This window comes from Orbicella faveolata, unplaced genomic scaffold (genome assembly GCF_042242905.1).
Source record: "Orbicella faveolata isolate gen_17 unplaced genomic scaffold, um_ofav_v1 contig_46, whole genome shotgun sequence".
Taxonomy (NCBI): Eukaryota; Metazoa; Cnidaria; class Anthozoa; order Scleractinia; family Merulinidae; genus Orbicella; species Orbicella faveolata.
In genome coordinates, this window is record NW_028301576.1 from 20,131,907 (window position 1) to 20,150,807 (window position 18,901).

The following is an 18,901-nucleotide window of genomic DNA, read 5'->3' on the forward strand; positions in this document are numbered from 1 at the left end:
ACAGCCGCGCTAATCGGCTTTCGAAAAACCCGAACCAGGAGTGTTTAATGGTTTCCTACTGGTCCTTAAAACGTCCATTGCAACACAATTACTGGCAAGTCATAATTACTAGTAAAGCAGATTATTCTGTGATTTTAGAGTGTCACGCCGACAATGTAATCTTTCACGTTGTTCACAAGAAAGAAATGCCTTGCACTTGGCTTGTAAATATTGACGCGGATTTAAAGCCCCGGGTCGCACTAGTGTCAATTTTGTTTGTGTAAGTAAGAAATCTGTCAACAAGTAGCGTAAAATAAGAGCGACCCCCAGTTTCAAAAACTTGCCAAATTTTTCCGGACTGCCAAAATTTCGCCAATCTTCAAAAAAGCCGAAGTGCTGCCTCGGAGGCTTCCAAATTTTGGAAAAGCAAACAATTTTGTATTTTTAACCATTTAACTGTCATATTTTTAAAAACATTTCTGGATAAAATTACGGCGAGAAAATAACTTTGACGGCTAGTCCAGTTTGGCGCGTGCGATGGCGGAACAAAATCATTTTTTCTCCGGTCCAACTGACGCTTTTTACAGTTATTTCAATGCAAACGAGGAAAATGAGCGGCGTTTTTATTCAAATTCTTATGACTCGTACCCTGGATCCGGTTACTGGTAGCAATTTGAAGAGATTGCTTCAGCGAGACAATCTTCTTCGATCGCAAGTGGCGCAGGCAACAACACAAACGCAAGCCCAGCAAAACTGCTTCCAACCCTCCAAGTGTTAAGATAATGCTATGTAAACACGGAATAGAACTGCATTGCTTTTACAAAACTTCTCAAAAATACTCGCTAATCTAAACGTCGCAGCCTTGTTTGCACACTCTCATCTAAACAGACCTATCGACCAATGACAGTATCTCAGTCATTTTATATTTAACAAATGGTAAACGCCATAGCGTGCACTGCTGAGTTATGGATGCACGCGGGAGGTTGCTGAGCACGAAAGAAGCGTAAGAGTCGCACTCGGCTATCGCCTCGTGCGACTCTAGCTTTTTGAGTGCTTAGCAAACCTCCCAAGTGCATCCATAACTCAATAGTGCACGCTATGGCGTTTACCATTTGTTTTATAACATAACATTGAGACATTGGAACAACAGAAGTCCTTTTATTGAGCTACATCACAAAAAAATGTTCGTGTAGTCTTACACGACAAGAGAAAACAAGCGCGCGGAAATTCATTCATGACAACCGACTGCACACCAGTAACTCGATAAAGTTTCATCTTCAGACAACTGTGAAGACAGTTTCGTATTTCTGGCAGAAGAACGTCGGCCATTACTTTGGAAACAATGTCTGTCAAAAGATTTGCTTTGCAAACATTAGCACACACGTCAGCAGCGTACACCCATGGGCAAATAGTAGACGCTAAATTAACCAATCAGAGCGCGCGCTTTGCTTTAGTTATGTTATAACATGTCATAGAAAATACAGTGGCCAACATAATGGAGCACACGTTTAATAGGGTAAAATACCGTCGAGTATACAACGGCTTCCCTGTATTCTGTATTGGGTGTGTCTTCTATGGCATTGTATAAAAATAAATATAATCCATAAAATATTTTCGCTCGCGAGCGGTTGGTGTAAACAGCTCACGTTACTCAATATTCCCCAGCTGAGAAATATCCTAGTGATGTTCACCAATTTTAAGACTGTGCGTGTTCAAAAATTTGAAGGATAACAAACACAATAGCCTCCATTTGGCGCGAAATATTCTTGGATATTTGTCCTTTTACATTATCTGTTCCTCAAAGCTCACAGTTGTTCGCATCTCGGAACAGATAATAGAGTTGAAGCATGACGTTTACGGCAGACGGCAAGGATAACCTCTAATTTTTTATTCTTTTCTTCTGATCCTTAAATAAATCACACAAAAATAGAAAAAATGTCCCCCTACTATTCACCGCAAATACAAATATTTTCACTCTACTTTACTGACAGCTGAAGACAGACGGTAAAACTTTCATTTTTGCCGTTTGCCGTAAATGTCATGCTTAACCTCTCTAATGTCTGCGGACGAATATCCGAGCATATTTCCGCGCCAAACGGAAGCTATTGTTTATATATTTTCGCGCCAAATGGAGGCTATTGTTTATTTATACCATGCTCGGGCAAGTTGGTGCGTTTTTGTTTTTGTTTTTCTTTTGCTTAGGTTTTCTATATCATGATTTTGGGGGCGTTTTTAATATAAAAATTATTCTACTCGCGCTTGTTGGATATGAAATGGTTATAGCCAGTTCGGCGCTTAGCGCATCGTTGGCTATCTACCATCTCATATCGAACGTGCGCTCATGGATTAATCGTTAAGTATACAACAAAAAACAAGCGCACATGGACACCCGTCAATACCACGTATATTTTGCAAGGGTGTAACAAATATATTATTTACATATAGCAGTGCTCTGTTGAAAATATGCCATAATTTATTATTTATTCACAAAGATATATTCATTCTAGAAAAAAAAATACTAAACTTCCACCGAGCGATCTAATTCATTTAATTGTTCATCTAGAGTTCCAGTTACGCGCCACAAGCGGACCAAACGATCACTGAAAAAACAACAAAATAAGGTTCATGTTAGCATCAAAGTTTTGGATTTTTTTTGTATCTTTACTTTCTGGTTTAGTCACAATACTAACATTAAACTGCTTCAAACAAACACAACCAAGCCAGAGCAAACTGAAGCCGGCCAATAGAAAATGGCTGGCTTTGTTCTTCTTTAAAACGTCGATCTATATATAAATATGAGCCCATGGAAGTTCACTGATTTAGAGGGGGCGGGGGGGGGGGGGGGATATTACGGAGGTTTGTCAGTTTCTCCTTTATTCGTCCGAGATCTGTAGATTCAGAGAAATATCTTACTTTGATTTGTATGTAGCACACTACACGGGTTTCCAGTGTAAAACGAAACTTTCAAATCTCTCCCCTCCACCCGTGTTTTGTTAAGAGCCTGGCAGAAGTCTTTAATAAGCACTCACCTTGACGCTGTGAATACACACGACGAATTCGTACAAATAGCGTTGATGGGATGCCTGTGAGCTTTGATTTCACCTGAAACGAGGCGAAAACGTTTGTCAACAGAAGAATTCTCCATACTGCGTTACGTACAATTGTAATGATACTGGTTAGGAGAATCTGGTTACCTCAAGAGAGGATGAAGAGTGAGAGGGTTAATCTTCCGAAGACGCCAATCAGTCTCTGGTTTAAAAACAATTTTACAGAGTTTACTGGGTGACGATAGCGAAGTTTGAACAATAGTAGAGAGCGTAACCGAGACAAGGGTTCTCGTCAGGATTGACACTGTAGTTTCAAGAGCGTCCACAGATATCGTAGTCCGTAAACTTATCTCGCCGGTGTCCGTTACGGATTGTTTAAATACGTCACACACTATTATTCGTTACAGACCCTATTCTTCCCATTCTCGACATAGAAAGCGATGTTCAAATATTCGAGACAATTTTGACGCGTGACGGAACAAGGAAAGCTTCTTTTACAGTCCTGCACCACGTCAGTCTTCTTTTCCCTTAACACAGATTCGAAAAGCCTATGATTTCTTCAAAGATGACACAAGTGCGTTGAAGTCACCTTAAGAGGTCACTTACACACAAGAGCCCCATTTTCCACCCGCCAGAGTTTTAGCATTCCACCACGGCATCCGCTGAGCAGTACGTTTTGCGGGTGTAAGAAATCTAAAGCGCAGACCCAGTCCTTATGAGCCCCCGTCATATGCTGTGAATGAAGAATCGAAAAGAACATTACAATCGTTTATCACCAACTAACCAGCCACTTAACTTGAGGCGTTTATTTTTCAGATCATTTCACCTGTATTAGTTGCTGAGTTTGAATGTTCCACTTCTTGATGCTGTTGTCACGTGATCCACTGAACAGATGGTCGCCTTTCATAGCCAATGACTGCACGCCGTCATAGTGAGGCGGTTCCAGCTTGCTTCTTGCAGACTGCAACAAAGTACAAGCAGCGCAGACAGTGTTTACAAAATAAGACTACAGTGAAATCTACGGTGTTTGCCTGTCACCAAACGTATTATAAAGCCTCAGCCACGTTATAAACATCACGAAACCTTAAAAAGTAAACGTGAAATGGTTTAGACAAAAAAGAGAGTTTGTCGATGAAAGCTTGACAACGTTATTTCGAGTTGGAAAAGCGATGAAAAATTGCAAGAATTGAATATCAGTTACCTGTACACCAACATTAGCACCATTCAATTCGAATATCTGCGAGAGAGAAAATAACACCAAAATGAGAAAACGCCTTTTTTTTTTCTTTTCTTAAAAGTATATGCACATTGTACAGGGGGTACTTGAAAACGAGAAAACCAGCGAAACGAGTTTGACAAAAATTGATAGGAGATGTAGTTTTCTAGCTGTTATATAGAATGGAGTTCCCAAATTTTGTCTAATCATAACACGACCCGTAGCTTCCACAGGCTTTATAATTACCTGTACATGAGCCTCAGATACTTTGCAACTGATTTGATTACAAAACCAAATCCCGAAGCTCAGTGGGGCTTATTCACGACAGCCGCCATGTTGCTACGTTCAACTAGACTTGATATATATGAACTCACCTTGACGTAATGATCACGTGACCCGGTGAACACGAGGGACTCTTTGTTGGTTTCCCGAAGTAACACCGTCATGACTGGCCCCGCGTGACCACCAAGCTTGCCGGTCATGGAGAAGCTGAAAGCCGAACAGAAAATACGCTTTTTAGAAAACTCCTTAAGTATAAAACCGTTCTAGCTACACACGAAAACACAAGGGGCAGCAAGCCCTGGGGAATTCAAATGATCATTGCGTTTCAGTTTACATATCACTTTGCAATAGAGAGGAAAACAAACCAACAAACATAATTGAAAGATGTACACTAAAATCGAAACGAAAACAAATCGTTTAAATTCAATCCGAGGAAGGTTTGAAATTTGTGAGTAAAGGCATAGCTCCTGGTGTTTTGAGATGAATGCTGAGATCAGCAAATTTGTTTTAGATGTTTTTATATCTAAAATTCAATACACATACATAGATTTGAACGCAAGAAAGAAGAGAGTTTTACGCTGATTATTTCAGATGTCGTGTCAAACACGAACAGCATAGAAACGGACACTAAAACAGCAATTTTGAGCCTCGAGCAAAATAAAAGGTAAATGAAAGCAATTTAGCCAAAAAACGCGAGAGAAATTCAATGCTTTGTTAAACGTGTGTTCAGCCCGTTTATTTTGACCATAAGCAGTTCGCATGAACTCACCTATCTAGGTCCCAGATCCTGACCGTGTTACCCATCGCAGCGAAAAGCAGAGAACCATCGGCGGCAAGTTTCAAGTCGTTAATTTGAGTCTCTGACGTCATGCTGGACAAAAATGAACCCAAAGAGGACCCCTGCGGTGTAAGGCTCCTTATGCATTTACCATCTCTGATGTCCCAGACCTGAAGAGCCAAAAGGGACCAGTTATAAGTTCGAATAACTTTGTGTTCCCTTGTTCGGTTACTGGCTTTTTTTGTTAGTTACCAAAATCAACACTTCTTTCGCTTACTAAGCAAGCCTTTCAAGTATATTTTTTACCTTGATGATATTCTGTGAAGCACCAAAGATCCGCTGTGTTTTAGGACAGTATGTTACAGCCACCACGTCTCTCTTATGACCAGCACAAGAAAGCGTCTCTTCACCTGTATTCAGGTCCCATACTTTAACTGTGCGGTCTGTTAATGGACAAAAATAAAGGTCGATCTTAGTGAACAAGGAAAATGTTAAGATCTGAGCAAAACAATGGGGCGCCTCATTCTCCTTCACAAGAGGCTTGATCGAGGCTTGATTGATTTTGGTCAGTGAAATACGCTAATTTTCCAGTAAGATAACGGAATATTGGTCTTATGGTCGTTCTGTTCTTTGTCGATGGAATTCTCGCAGAGCTACGCCATAGAATAACCGACGTTATAACCGTCTAACACCACCCAGTCGACACTTAATGACATAGGTAACGAGTACACATATCCTGTATCTAACTGTACAAATGCCGTTATCTGACTTATGAAAAGCCATGCTGCTTAGAAACCCCACTGACCCAAACCGCGGGCTCAGACTTCCCTTGGGTCGGTGTCCCAAACTTAAAGGGCTCCTTTCTCAGATAGGAAGAAGAAATTGAAAATAGCCAACCAACCTTTAGAGCCAGTGAACATCAAGTCTTCAGTTACATCAAGAGATAACACAGCACTGTTGTGTCCAGTGGCAGCGTATGTACAAACCAACGGAGCAGGCTTCCCCGCAGGGGGACGGAGAGGCAGCATTCGACCACTGTAGAGAGAAAAACCAAGGTCAGTATCATTTTGTCATCAAAGTAACGGATCTTAAAATAACTACTTGTGACGGACAGAATCGCCATAAAGATGAATTGACGAAGTCAAAGGCGAAGAAGAATGTTTTGAGACGTTTATCGAATAGATTAATACAGCACGAAGAAAATTTCTCAAACTGTCGCATAACTTTCAGTCTAGGTTCACGAATTTGTTTCCCCTTTTTCCCGTAATGCTTAACAATAAAAGAGTTAGTCAGGAACTGAAGTAGAGAGTGACGTTATTTCTTAATAAGGCGTCGTTGTAGGGAGAAAAAAAAAAATTGGTCATATTGGGTTCCCTTCGTTTATGAGAGGAGTTGCGTTACAATTCGCAACTGAAAGTAGCTGCGTGACAAAGGCGTGACTTACATATCAGGGTCGGACTCCTGAGCGAGGCTGCTTGTTAAGCGAGCAAACACGTCATCTGAGGTCTTCTGTTGAATGACGCTGTCATCAACTCTGCGACAAAGAAAAGCCACTACTATTACTTATCGATAAACAAATGCCGAGTACAGAGTTACAGTACGAGAAAACAATTTTCCTCGTGCAAAGCAGATGTTAAACTTACCCAGCCCCAGGTCTATCCGGCAATGATTTCCTCTGCAGAGCAGGAGAAGAAGGCTGGGACCTAGGCTGAATGAGGTTAGCAGACCCTGAGCTTCCAAACTTGCTGACAGGAAAACTCCTGGCTGATTTAGACTTTACATTACCGCGTACCAACGAGGCAGGAACTGGCGCCGTACCATTATCGTTGAGTGAGTTGGACCGAGATGTCTTGACAGGGCCCCCCTGACTCTGACTCTGATTGCTTTGCGTAGCAAGAGAGGAAGGCATGAGAGTTTCACTATTCTGTCCTTTGCGTGATTTTTCCAACTCCAGTAGCTTCTGCATTAGCTCAGGAGATATCTGACGAGCTCCCTTTGGTTCCCCGGGACAGGGAAGTGCGGGTACAAGAGAGAGGCTTGGTACCAAGGCTGTAGCCTCGTTTTCGTCCTCAACCGGGTCAAGCCGAGGATCGCGCCTTGTTTTGATTCTGTCCGGGTACAAGAATTCTTCCTGGGTCCCAGTTCTACGACGCGCCTGGCGAAACATAATAAACAGGAATTATTTCAGGCTTCGTATCCTTTTTCAGAAACAAATTTCCAGGACTTTTCCAGGACTCTAAAATTCACATTAACCCTTTCACTCCCAAGATCTCAATTTTAATTCTCCTTACTGTCTGCCATAAATTTCATATTTTTCACTTAAGTTTAACAGATTTCCAGCACTTTCCAGACCAGCAGCCTTTTCCAGGACTTTCCAGTCCTGGAAAATACCACAGTAAAATTCCAGGACTTTCCAGGTTTTCCAGGACCCATACGAACCCTGTTATTTTCAAAGGCGACGCACTTTTCCCGGTTTGAATCATTTCGAGCTTTAGCCTTTAGTCAGAATTCGAACGAACAGCGAACGCTTCCGTTACCGACAGGAAGTAATGCAGAACCAAAGCAAATACGAATTTCTTTTGACACTCAGGCGAAAAGCACTCTAAGACTTTCGAACAAGTTAGGGTCGTGACCTCTCTCTAACGAGCACGATTTCACCTGTCCATTTTTTCATCGGAGAATTTCTGAACTTTAACTAAACAAATCAATCACCTTGTCTTTCGGTTTTGGTAGTGGTTGAGCCTGTCCTTCTCCACCGGAATCTTTTATTGTGCTGCCACTGGAACTTCTGCAATACACAACACAATTTAGCCAACCTCGCCACTTAAAATCTACGATGGCTATGCTCTCAAAACAATCTAATAACACTATCTTTAAGCAAATAGTCAATTAAGAGTAGTCCTTGGATAGAAGGAGAGCTTTTAGCTGGATTATTTATTGCGCAGTCGCTGAAAGTCGTTCAAATAAAGGCAACGTTCTCTGGTTTCTTCCATGTTTTGGAGGACAGTTTAACAATATCACGAGATCATTCAGTACCATGGAACCCTAAAGAAAGCAAATTGACCGTTATAACTATTGCCACAGAAAACACGGCAATACAGCCTCACACATTACCTTGACAGCGATCCGACTTCATCCTTTAATGAATCCAGGCTGGTCTAAATAGCGAACAAATGCACAGTGTTTAGTTCCACTACTATACTCTCTATCTCTCTCTCTCTATAAAAAAAAAGAAAAACTATGACAGCAAAGTTCACAGATGTTGATATATACAAACTTAAATGAGTCTTCAAATATAACCGATGCTAGGAATAAGTTCAAAATCAAGTTGTGTCTCACGTAAACCGCGTCTCGTAACCTTTCTCGACCACAAATATCGCAGCAGTTTAGACTGTGTCGATTGCATTCGTTGGATAAACAAAACTAATCACGGATTCCAAGAACAGAACTTTCATCAAGTTGAGGCAGCGTGACCGAGTGGTTATGGCGCCGAACGTGAAATCCAGAGGTCGCGCATTTAAGTTCAGCTCTGACCACTAAGCCGGAGATGTTCGTCGGTAGACCCTAGTTCAACTCTTCAGTCATGCTTGTAAAAAGCAACCCACTACGTTTATTTGAAATATATGTCTCTTTCAGTTTAAAGTGGCATGCCTGAGAACTAGGCAGGTGTAGCTAAGTGCATTAACTACTATTACCATTCACTAGACCAAGATTTCTCAATTCCCTTTTTGTGTGATGGCCCACATTACCACTAAATCGAACGAAACCTTGACATGTTATAGCCAACTTCGCTAAAAAAAAGTACCAATTAAGCAAAGCCTGGTTCACACACGCGAGATAAGCATAACGCTAGCGAAATAAGCACAAGCATAAGCACAAGAAAAAGAAACATGTTCCTTTCTTCTTTTGCTTGCGCTTATGCTTATTTTCACTAGTGTTATGCTTATCTCACAAGTGGGAACCAGGCTTAAACGGATAGTTTCAAGGTTCGACGCACGTGAAAGCTGTGACAGAGCCCCACCCAATTCCATTGTTTATAAATCAATCAGATGCGAGTACATTACTCGTTCGTCTGGTCCAGAATTAACGGTTCAGCCCGAATAACAAATTCGATGTTCAATTCTAAATTCGCCATTTTCTGTCTAAATCCGTTTACGTCATCCGTAAAAATTTAGACACCAGTCATTCTGTTAGCCTTCGTGTAGCCGTGTAGCTACTCAAAGGCTATCATTACCCTTTCACAAAATTATAGCCTGTGATTTCTGAAATACACCGTGTTGATACGAAAACGAAAATGTACTTTATGCATAAAGTCGGAACATACGAAAGGAATTCTAATGAAAACTCTCATCTATATCGTCAGGTTTTCGCGACTGACCGTGAAATTTTCAAAGGCAAATTTCCCGCAAGAGTCATTTGCACGCTTCCGATTGTTTAATAAACAATGGAATTGAATGATTAACTTTGTAGCTTGCGCATGCACCGAACCGTGAAACCCGGCTCCCTTTCACAAAAAACCAAAACATTGCAGAGTGCCGACGCTTAAGAATAAGGGAAAAGAGAAAGATGGCTTACGACATCACACAAAGAAACAAAATAACGCAGTTTTCATACCAAAGATCCCTTCAGTCGATCTCTAAGCTCTGATTCACTAAGTTCCGAGTCCGTTGCCATAGCAGCCGCGGCTAAATTCTCAATACTACTGAACGAGTCGTGGTACTGTAACACGTGCTGGAGGAGTTCCTGTTGAAGTTCATTGTGTTGTTTCATGGCATTCAATCGGGCTTCAACTTCCTTGGCCGACGCTTCTTTAGATGACGCCTCATGACCCTACACGATGTTATCATCGTTAATTCCCTATATTCAATCCACTGTCTATTTACCCCTAGGAACCTGTATATACTGACCCCACGGGGTCCCCTGTTTATTTACCCCTCCCAGTTTCTTTCTCTTTCTTCATTGGCCAACGCCTCTTTAAAGGAGTCTTCGTAACTCTACAAGATGTTATCATTACAATCGACCTTCTATTTACCCCTGGCAACCTGTCTTTACTGACCTCACGGGCTCCCCTATTTATTTATCCCCCCCAGTTTCTTTCTCTTTCTTCATTGGGCAACACTTCATTCAAGGACTCTTCGTAACTCTACAAGATGTTACCATTACAATCCACGTTCTATTTACCCCTGGGAACCTGTCTTTACTGACCCCACGGGCTCCCCTGTTTATTTATCCCTCCCAGTTTCTTTCTCTTTCTTCATTGGCCAACCCTTCTTTAAAGGAGTCTTCGTAACGCTACAAGATGTTATCATTACAATCCACCTTCTATTTACCCCTGGCAACCTGTCTTTACTGACCCCACGGGGTCCCCTGTTTATTTACCCCTCTCAGTTTCTTTCTTTGTCTTCATTGGCCAACGCTTCTTTGGAGAACTCTTCGCAATTCTACAAGATGTTATCATCACAATCTACCATCTATTTACCCTTGGGAACCTGTCTTTACTGACCTCACGGAGTCCCCTGGTTATTAACTCTTCACAGTTACTCCTTTAGAGGACGCCTCGTGACCCACGAGATGTTTTCAGCGTAAGTTCCCAACACAATCCATCATCAATTTACCCTTAGGAACCCGTCTTTATTTACCCCATGGGTCAGCTGTTTATTTTATCTCCTATAAGGCCTCCTTTTCTATACCATGTCACAAAAGCCCCCCCCCCCCCCCCCCCGTCTTATGGGATGGCGTGTTCCTAGGCTTTCAACCATCGTTCCAAACGATGATTCCGTCGATTGAAGCCGAGTGTCCATGTGTGCTTCAACCTTATGTGCGCAACATAAGCAAGGCTAGCCAGGGAAACGAGTTCCAAAGGTGTCAGGTATCTGAATAACCTACCAGAGAAATCACTTTGGTTAGGAAGTGCTCCAGTAGGATCCGGGCTTCCGTTAGGGTGCAAGTGGCGAAAAATTCCCCAATCTCTGCCGTGTCTCCGCCTTGTTCCTACAAATTAGGGCCAAAAATTAAAAAGAAGTTTCACTGTAGACAGTACTAGGAGCAGCACTGTCTTGTTTGGCCCAGGCTTGTGAAGACTGGCGGTTAGATCGCGGTGGTTCCGACTGAGAATTGAAATAATCTAATAGAAGGTATTGCCCTGGTCTAACCCCTGAAAATGGTCGGTGTGGGTGATCGTTTCCAGTTGAAATCCAGTTTCTGCTACTCTATAGTACTAGTCCCTCTGAGATTAGAACTCATTCCGTGATGACCCAAACTTTGGGTGCGAAGAGGATAAGCAATGGCCCTTTTTGACGCCTAACGGACCGATTTATCACGCCAAGTTAGAACATATGCAGAGAAAAGAATCCGTTGAAAACCCATGAAAATATGGGACCCCAAACTGGCCCTTCTTTGTAAAAAAAAAAATTGGCAAGTTCGGCATTCCAAATTGTAATGAATTTGCACGGATTTTTTTATGAAACTTCGCTAATTTACTAAACTCGACATGACAAATTGATTTAGGTGTTTTTTTGTTAACATGAAAAATGCTAAAAATTGTTGATATTGCTTAACGTCGTGAAGATAGTCCATAAAGCAAGATAACGTTGAACCTAATCCGCAAATGTAGCCCTAATCATTTTTAATCATTTTTTATTTAGCTTTTGGTCAATTTTTCATGATCGTCAATCAAACCGCTCCACGTTCGCGTTGGGAGATGGTAGATTTAAGAACTGAAAACATCATGTTTGTCGTACCTCCATTTCCATAATACTTGTTTGACAGTCTGTGATGTTCTCCTGAACATAATCCACATGAGCTGTAAGTGCTTCTAGTTGCTCCTTAAGTTCTTGAACATTGCCCTCTTCCTGTAAACGTAGACAAAGAAATGACTTACAAAGGAATCCCGATTTTTCAAATCTCCCGAATATTGGGAGAATTTTATCATTGCTCCTTTAACAAATATTCAGCAGAAATTTGCTTTAATTTTTCGAGCTCCCGGTTTTTGGAACCAATTTTTGCTCCCATAGGCGGTCCACTTCGAAAACTGGGATTAACCGTACATTTGCCAATTCAAGATGCAAAACTTGAATTTTACTTCTTTTGTTGTTGTTGATGATATTGTTGTGGTTGTGGTTGTGGTAGAGGTATTCTTGATTTTGGAATAGAAGAGACATTTCCATTTCCTTTCTTCACTTTATAATCTTTTTAAAATCGTCACAAGAAAGAATGCGCTTGAGGGGTAGTTGTCAAGATGAATCGAGTCTGACTAGTTCAGACAATTCTTACCTTCTGTAGTACAGTCACATTGTCGTATTTCATCTGACACTTCTCTAGTTGTTTACTGAGGCGATCCCGGTCCTGTATCCAGCGATCCATGTCGGATTCCATGTTTGCAATCGTCTGCCTCTTGATGATCAGTGACGTGATCTGAAGAATGAGTAGCAACATTGTTTGCTAAGCGTTGAAATAGAAGGACAAGTACGGTATTTGAACCTCTGTATCATACACCAGAAGAAAAAACTACAGAAAAGCTCATTACACGGTCATGACAAGCGTTAGTTCCTGGTGGGTAGGTAGGAGGGGAGATAGAAGGATGGGCAAGCGAGGTGGATCATAAAAGGACAGACACGGAAAGCCAGAGGGAGCTTTAGAGGCTGGCGTCTGATCTCCTTCTCATTAATCTCTACAACTTACCTCGATACAATCGTGTTATGGTTATTGCCACTGAAAGAAGACGTTAATACCTCATAGAGTACTAGCAATCAAATGCGACCACTGGATTTTTATCGCAGATCGATCGCTTGGTATACTTTCACATATGTACAGACATTTTGCGGAGAAATTATGTAACAGATTGTTGGTAGTATTAGGATGGGTGGCTTTGCGTCTTCCAAAGGAACAAGATCCTACAGAATCAAAAGCTAGCACGTGCGTTGTAAATTGTGCTACATTTCTCAGCCGTCCTCTACAAAACAACGGGAACTGAGCAAATTCTGCCGTTTTTCAGGAACGTGATGCCAACCACAAAAGCTGGAACTCAACAGTTTCGTAATATATTCAACTGACACGAGACACCAATTAAATACATCTAGAAATTCGCGAAATTCTATAGAAGGAGAATATAAACAAAAGTTTTAAATCGAGCTTGTTCTCGAAGTCGCCGTCGTAGCGCCGTAAACTCTTTATTGCTTACTTACGAGCACGTATTTATTCCAGGGCTTTATACCTTCTTATCAATGACATCCCATTTCTTCTTGGCACTCCGCGAGGCCTGTTCTACGGAGCTCTTCCTTCTGGGCGTTTTCACTGGCAGTCCGGTCGATCTACCAGCTGCTCCTGAAAACCTTGAGTTGGACGTCGAAGCACTGACAGACACTGAAGAGCTGGAGTAAGCCGTGTATGAGCTGCTGACATATGATGACTGTGAGCTCGCCTCCACGCCATTCACCTCCCGGACGCTCGAGATCGTTGTTTGATTTCGTTGTGTCCCAAGTTGACCAGAGACGGGTTTCTGTTGCCGCCTGAGCGCCTTAACCTACCGATTGAAACGGTAAAATGCACAAAACTACCTTGAACTCGAAAGCAAATGTGAGAGAAAAGTGAGGCTGACTCACTAAGAGCAGTAAATGAGCAAAACAATAAGCCCAGTCTCTCAGATACACCATCTGTAATACTGCTATGTCATTTTGTTGCTAGTATCTTCCGTAGGTAAAAAGATGGCGGATGCACATTTTTTCACAATACCACGCGAGCCTCACACAGCCCATAAAGTACAAGGAAAGCCATATTTTTTGTCCCGGTGCAAACGACTAGGTTTGAAGGTTTTAGAACTTTTCTGTGCGTTTTCATGAGCGTTATTGAAGTCTTCGTGCGTTTACAATTATGGGTACATGTACTAGCTAGCTAGCTCCCCTCCGGTAGACCCCTGTAGCCACTGGGTAATCACGCCACACTTCACCCAGAGGCATTGCGTGACAACTAAAAGAGCAACTACAAAGAGACTACCCCTCCCTAGGAAGCCTGGCGTTAATAATGTCAACATCTGAAAGGGGCAGAGAGAGGGGGGTGGGGGGAGGGGTGTCAGAAGAGCTAGCTTAAACGAAAAAGCAGGAGGGCAGTGGAATGGAAGGCGGGAGTAGAAATTCTGCGACATGTACCTCCTCCTGTTTCCTCTTGAGTACAATCTCGCGCTGTCGTTTTTCCATTTCAAGGTTTTTAATTGTCATCTGTCTCACACGAGATTCTTTCTTGAGCTGAGCGATCTGTTTATTCCTCTGCGCCTCTTGTTGTTTATTCTTGGCCGCCTCCTCCTTCATCTGTTTCATGAGACGGACCTTAGTTCTTTTTAACTCGCTCAGTTCTCCTTGAAACGTTCTCAGCTGCTGCTCGTTCTGTGCCTTTTGTCTGAGCAGTCTTGCGTGCTCTTTCTTGGCGGCTTGCATCTTTTTCAGCTCACCTTGCAAACGGTTTATTTTCTTCTCGTACTCGCCGCGTATTTGCCGAACCTTTTCCTCCGACTTCGAGTCTTGGTTTTTGACGCTTTCTAAAACCTTTAAAGGAAAGAAAAATTCAGAACGCGTTACTATACTGGTCAGTGACGTGACTTCGCAAGTGGAGTTAACTGTCACGCAATTGTCAATTTTTTTCCAAAGATTACGTGACAAACCGAAAGGACGTAGGTTAAAGGGACACTGTCGCCATTTTTAGCATGGTTTTGGAGATCTCAAAAACATACATCGACCACTGGAAGCTGAACAATATTGGTTTTATTTTGTAGAGCAGCACTCAAACAATGATTAAAACCCATTAGGAGGTGAGGATGGCTAACGATGGCGAGGATGGAACCGGATTGCGATATGGATTTTTGGAAAAAGCGTCGGGATGTCAGTTTTTCAAAGGTTCAAGCTTGGCTCGAGTATCGTTGAAATTTTGCAAAAACGTCGCTGCAGTGTGGACTTTCTTCACGAAATTGTTTTTAATCATTTAGTTAGAGCTAATTAACTTATTACGTAAATTTAGGGACCATTTCGTGAATTTATAACAGTTTTAAGCAAATATATCGTGACAGTGTCCCTTTAAATGTCGGAATTTTGACTTTCTAATGAGCATTCATTTATTTTACAGCACTGATGTAAATTAAATCTGTAAATAGTGTGCAACAAAAGTTGACTGATTGATTCTCGCCTGAGTTCAACCCAGTTAATCTCCGTCAAGAGGAAAACAGAAAACAGAATTTCAACTAAGAGACTGTTGATCTGGGCCGGGTTGTTCGAAAGCCAGTATTAACCCAGGTTTAAAAATTAATTGAAGTAGAGATTTTTCTTGTAGGAAAGTGTTTCTTATTTCTTATGTTTTGAGTAGTTTGAGATTACTCAAGCTCAAAACTGAAGGACAAACAATATAAACAGCAAACCACACCGAAAAACCAACAAAACTGACATCAAAATTCTCGCTAATCCTAGGTTTCCTTAATCGGGCTTTGAACAACCCGGCCCTGGAGAAAACTTTTTCTGCAGCATCACCCTTCATTCTTTATAAATATAAGCGAATTGCTTACATGGCAATTCATAACGTTGACTCGGGGAACGGGTAAACCTGATTCAATCGCTCAGAAGGTGCATGTAAGTTTATACTTACAGCGAGCCAATATTTTTCAGCTCGATCACAAGCCCCTATCCAGGAAACGAGACTTCCCAGGCTGGATAAAAGACAATGAACATATATGACACCTACATGGTCTCTCTCTGTCTCTGTTTCCTTGATCTTGTTGTGCAGTAAGGACAGTTTCTCTTCGTATTGAGTCTTCAGAGTCTGGATTTTTTTCTGGCTCATTTCCAGCTCATCGATGAGCTTTTCTTTAATGGATATCTCAGTTGATAAGTCTGCCAAGTCCCCTGACAAGTCTAATAACACATTAAATAACAAACAGTAGTAAAGGGAAAATGTCATGAATTGCGCATGTGCGAAAAGTTCAGGCGGAATTTTTCAAGTTTGAATTCGGCACACTCAAAATGGCGTCGACTAGTGGATCCAGTCGTGGTGTGTGAACCCGGTGTGTGAACAAGGGGAATTTGACTGCGATGAATAGCCCATGTTATTACTGTATGTGAACCCAGTGTGTGAACAGGGGGAATTTGAATGCGATGAATAGCCCATGCTATTATGTGAACCCAGTGTGTGAACAGGGGGAATTTGACTGTGATGAATAGCCCATGCTATTAAACCACAGGGAGGAAGCTGTCATAAAGGGATAATTTGGAAGGAAAAATATTTCTTTGTTGTTTTGGGTCAGTTTAGTGTGATTAGTGGCCCCCTGAAATTTGAAAACGCAACAATCACCGGTCATTTTGGATAACGTGAGTTTGAGGAAACGTCAGGCAGAGAAATCACCCGATCATCTAACGTCATCGTTGTCGAAAAGCTCCGTTTTCAAAATGTTTTCCGTTCACACTAAAACGAAAACCCGGCGTTTTCAAATTCCTCTGGTTTGAAGAGCGCTAACGAAAAGCTCCGTTTTCGTGACGGATTAGTATGGACGGTAGGCCTAACTGTTCAAATAAAGATGCGTTTTCAAATTTCTTCGGCGTACATGTAGTGTGGGCCGGGCCTGTGTTTCTGAATCCACAACCGTTCTACAGGAACATCTGTGGACCGAGAAGCTTACCTTGAAGAGTTCCATCGTCATCCGAATCATCATCATCATCATCGTCATCAAGGTCTTCTCCTGGTCCCTCGTTTCCTTCAAAGTTATCTTCGTCATTTTCCTAGGTTAGGCCACAGAACAGATTATTTACGAAATGGAAAACATGTAACGTGTTTCTATCGGGTTTTAGTATAAATCTACAAGCGTTCTATCACGAATGTCGTTCTCTGATTGGCTAGGCTACTCACTATCTATTCTGTTGTAGATAGTGAGTAGCGTAGCAGTGTGCGCTTGTTAACAAAATGACGGCTGCTTCTTTGCGTTTTCGAAGTGTCTGTGAAGAGGATTTTGATAAAGATTTGAATGACTAGTAGATTTATACTAAAACAATTCGAATATTCACTCTCGATTTCCATGCGCGATAGTTGACGAGGGCGCAATATCACGCGAGAGAAACCTCGATCTCATAATCTAATTGTTTAATAGAAACACGATTTTAAACTAATCAGCGCGCGTGTTTTCTTTGGGCTATTTTCTAATTAACAATTAGATTATTCGCTTTCGATTTCTATGAGGTGATAGTTAATTATCACCTCATAGAAATCGAAAGCGAATAATCTAATTGTTTTAGTAGAATTCTAACTGAAATTAACGCAAATAACGGTTTCTAATTATTTTTCTCCGCATTATTGAACTTCAGGCTTTAACAAAATCGCACGTATTCAATTGTCTTTGGTAGTTTTGCAGTTGTTACGCACGCACACCCGATTTTTCAATAATTTCAAGTTTTTAAAGTCAAGAAACCGTCAATTTCCTTTTTAGTCGTCTCAGGAATTTAATTATCTATTTACATCTAAACTTTCTTCCAAAACTTCGGAAAAACGATAAAAAAGTCGCACTTCGTGGACGATCGACAGCTACTGCACTCCAATGGCTGATAGTATACGAGTAGCTTAGCCAATCAGATTGCAGCATTTGCATTGGTATGCTAGTAGAATTCTACTAATTTCTATTAGAATACAGCTGGTGTATACTCGCTTTTGGAGCTGATCATGACTTTCGAGCAAAAGAGAGACTTCTTGAAGTCCATTTCCAATTGTATCTCTACGTAGTAATAAACTTTGAGCTGAAGTAAAATCGAACGCGGACTGAATTCTTTTGAAACTTGAAGATGTGTACGTGCGCTCATCTGTGTTTTTTTCTCTCAGTGGACGACACCGTACATTTCTAATTTATCTTACTGGCCAATCAAAAATAAAAGCATGTTAGATTTCACATTATTAAGAACTACGGTAATTATTATTATCAACAGTATCAACAAGTAACAATAATTAGTAAATTACATTGATCAATTAATTATTAATTTCATTGTTAGTTATTACCAATTAATTATTAATAATAATTATACTAATTATAATTCAAATAATTATAATTATAATAATTATAATTGTTATAATTATTATAATTATTATTAATAATTATTAATTAATTATTATCAGTAAGGGTTTTTTAAAACATTTGACAATAAAAATAAACGGTAAAAGTTTGCGACGTTTCGACCACTCTTCGGTCATTATCAAGCAAGATGTAAGAAGTAAAATTTGCATAGATATATATAGCTACAAAGAGGTAAGAATGTGTGAAAATTATTAATGAAGTAAAAATATGTAAAAAGTATGTAAAAAGTATGTAAAAGAATTTACAAAGTAGTGCTTAAAAACAATAAAAAACATGTAAAACTAATTAATAAAAAAAAAATTATTTAAAAACTTTCGCACGAATAGAGTCAGATTGTACATTGAGACTTGGTCTCAGTTCATGAATAAAAAACATTTTTCGATTTTAAAGAAATGTATAACCAAGTTTGACTGTCTTATTTTTGAACTGTTTTTTATTCATGAACTGAGACCAAGTCTCAATGTACAATCTGACTCTATTCGTGCGAAAGTTTTCAAATAATTTTTTTTATT

At 40.7% G+C, this 18,901-nt stretch overlaps 1 protein-coding gene across 1 annotated transcript in view; it reads right to left on the reverse strand.

Moving 5' to 3' along the window:
* Positions 1–2,367: 2,367 nt before the first annotated feature.
* LOC110046548 (kinesin-like protein KIF21A) overlaps positions 2,368–18,901 on the reverse strand; it is a 42,149-nt gene continuing 25,615 nt past the window's right edge. The window contains exons 17-37 of the mRNA XM_089278765.1: positions 16,953–17,052; positions 16,022–16,191; positions 14,446–14,838; positions 13,515–13,823; positions 12,575–12,715; positions 12,043–12,153; positions 11,189–11,293; positions 9,917–10,132; positions 8,417–8,460; positions 8,015–8,090; positions 6,946–7,457; positions 6,747–6,836; positions 6,204–6,337; positions 5,609–5,745; positions 5,294–5,472; positions 4,617–4,731; positions 4,228–4,263; positions 3,853–3,987; positions 3,633–3,759; positions 3,009–3,081; positions 2,368–2,579 (exon numbers count right to left, since the gene is read on the reverse strand). Coding sequence (XP_089134891.1) covers positions 2,498–2,579; positions 3,009–3,081; positions 3,633–3,759; positions 3,853–3,987; positions 4,228–4,263; positions 4,617–4,731; positions 5,294–5,472; positions 5,609–5,745; positions 6,204–6,337; positions 6,747–6,836; positions 6,946–7,457; positions 8,015–8,090; positions 8,417–8,460; positions 9,917–10,132; positions 11,189–11,293; positions 12,043–12,153; positions 12,575–12,715; positions 13,515–13,823; positions 14,446–14,838; positions 16,022–16,191; positions 16,953–17,052 — 3,285 coding nt within the window. The 3' untranslated portion in view covers positions 2,368–2,497. The remainder of the gene's footprint in view (positions 2,580–3,008; positions 3,082–3,632; positions 3,760–3,852; positions 3,988–4,227; positions 4,264–4,616; positions 4,732–5,293; positions 5,473–5,608; positions 5,746–6,203; positions 6,338–6,746; positions 6,837–6,945; positions 7,458–8,014; positions 8,091–8,416; positions 8,461–9,916; positions 10,133–11,188; positions 11,294–12,042; positions 12,154–12,574; positions 12,716–13,514; positions 13,824–14,445; positions 14,839–16,021; positions 16,192–16,952; positions 17,053–18,901) is intronic.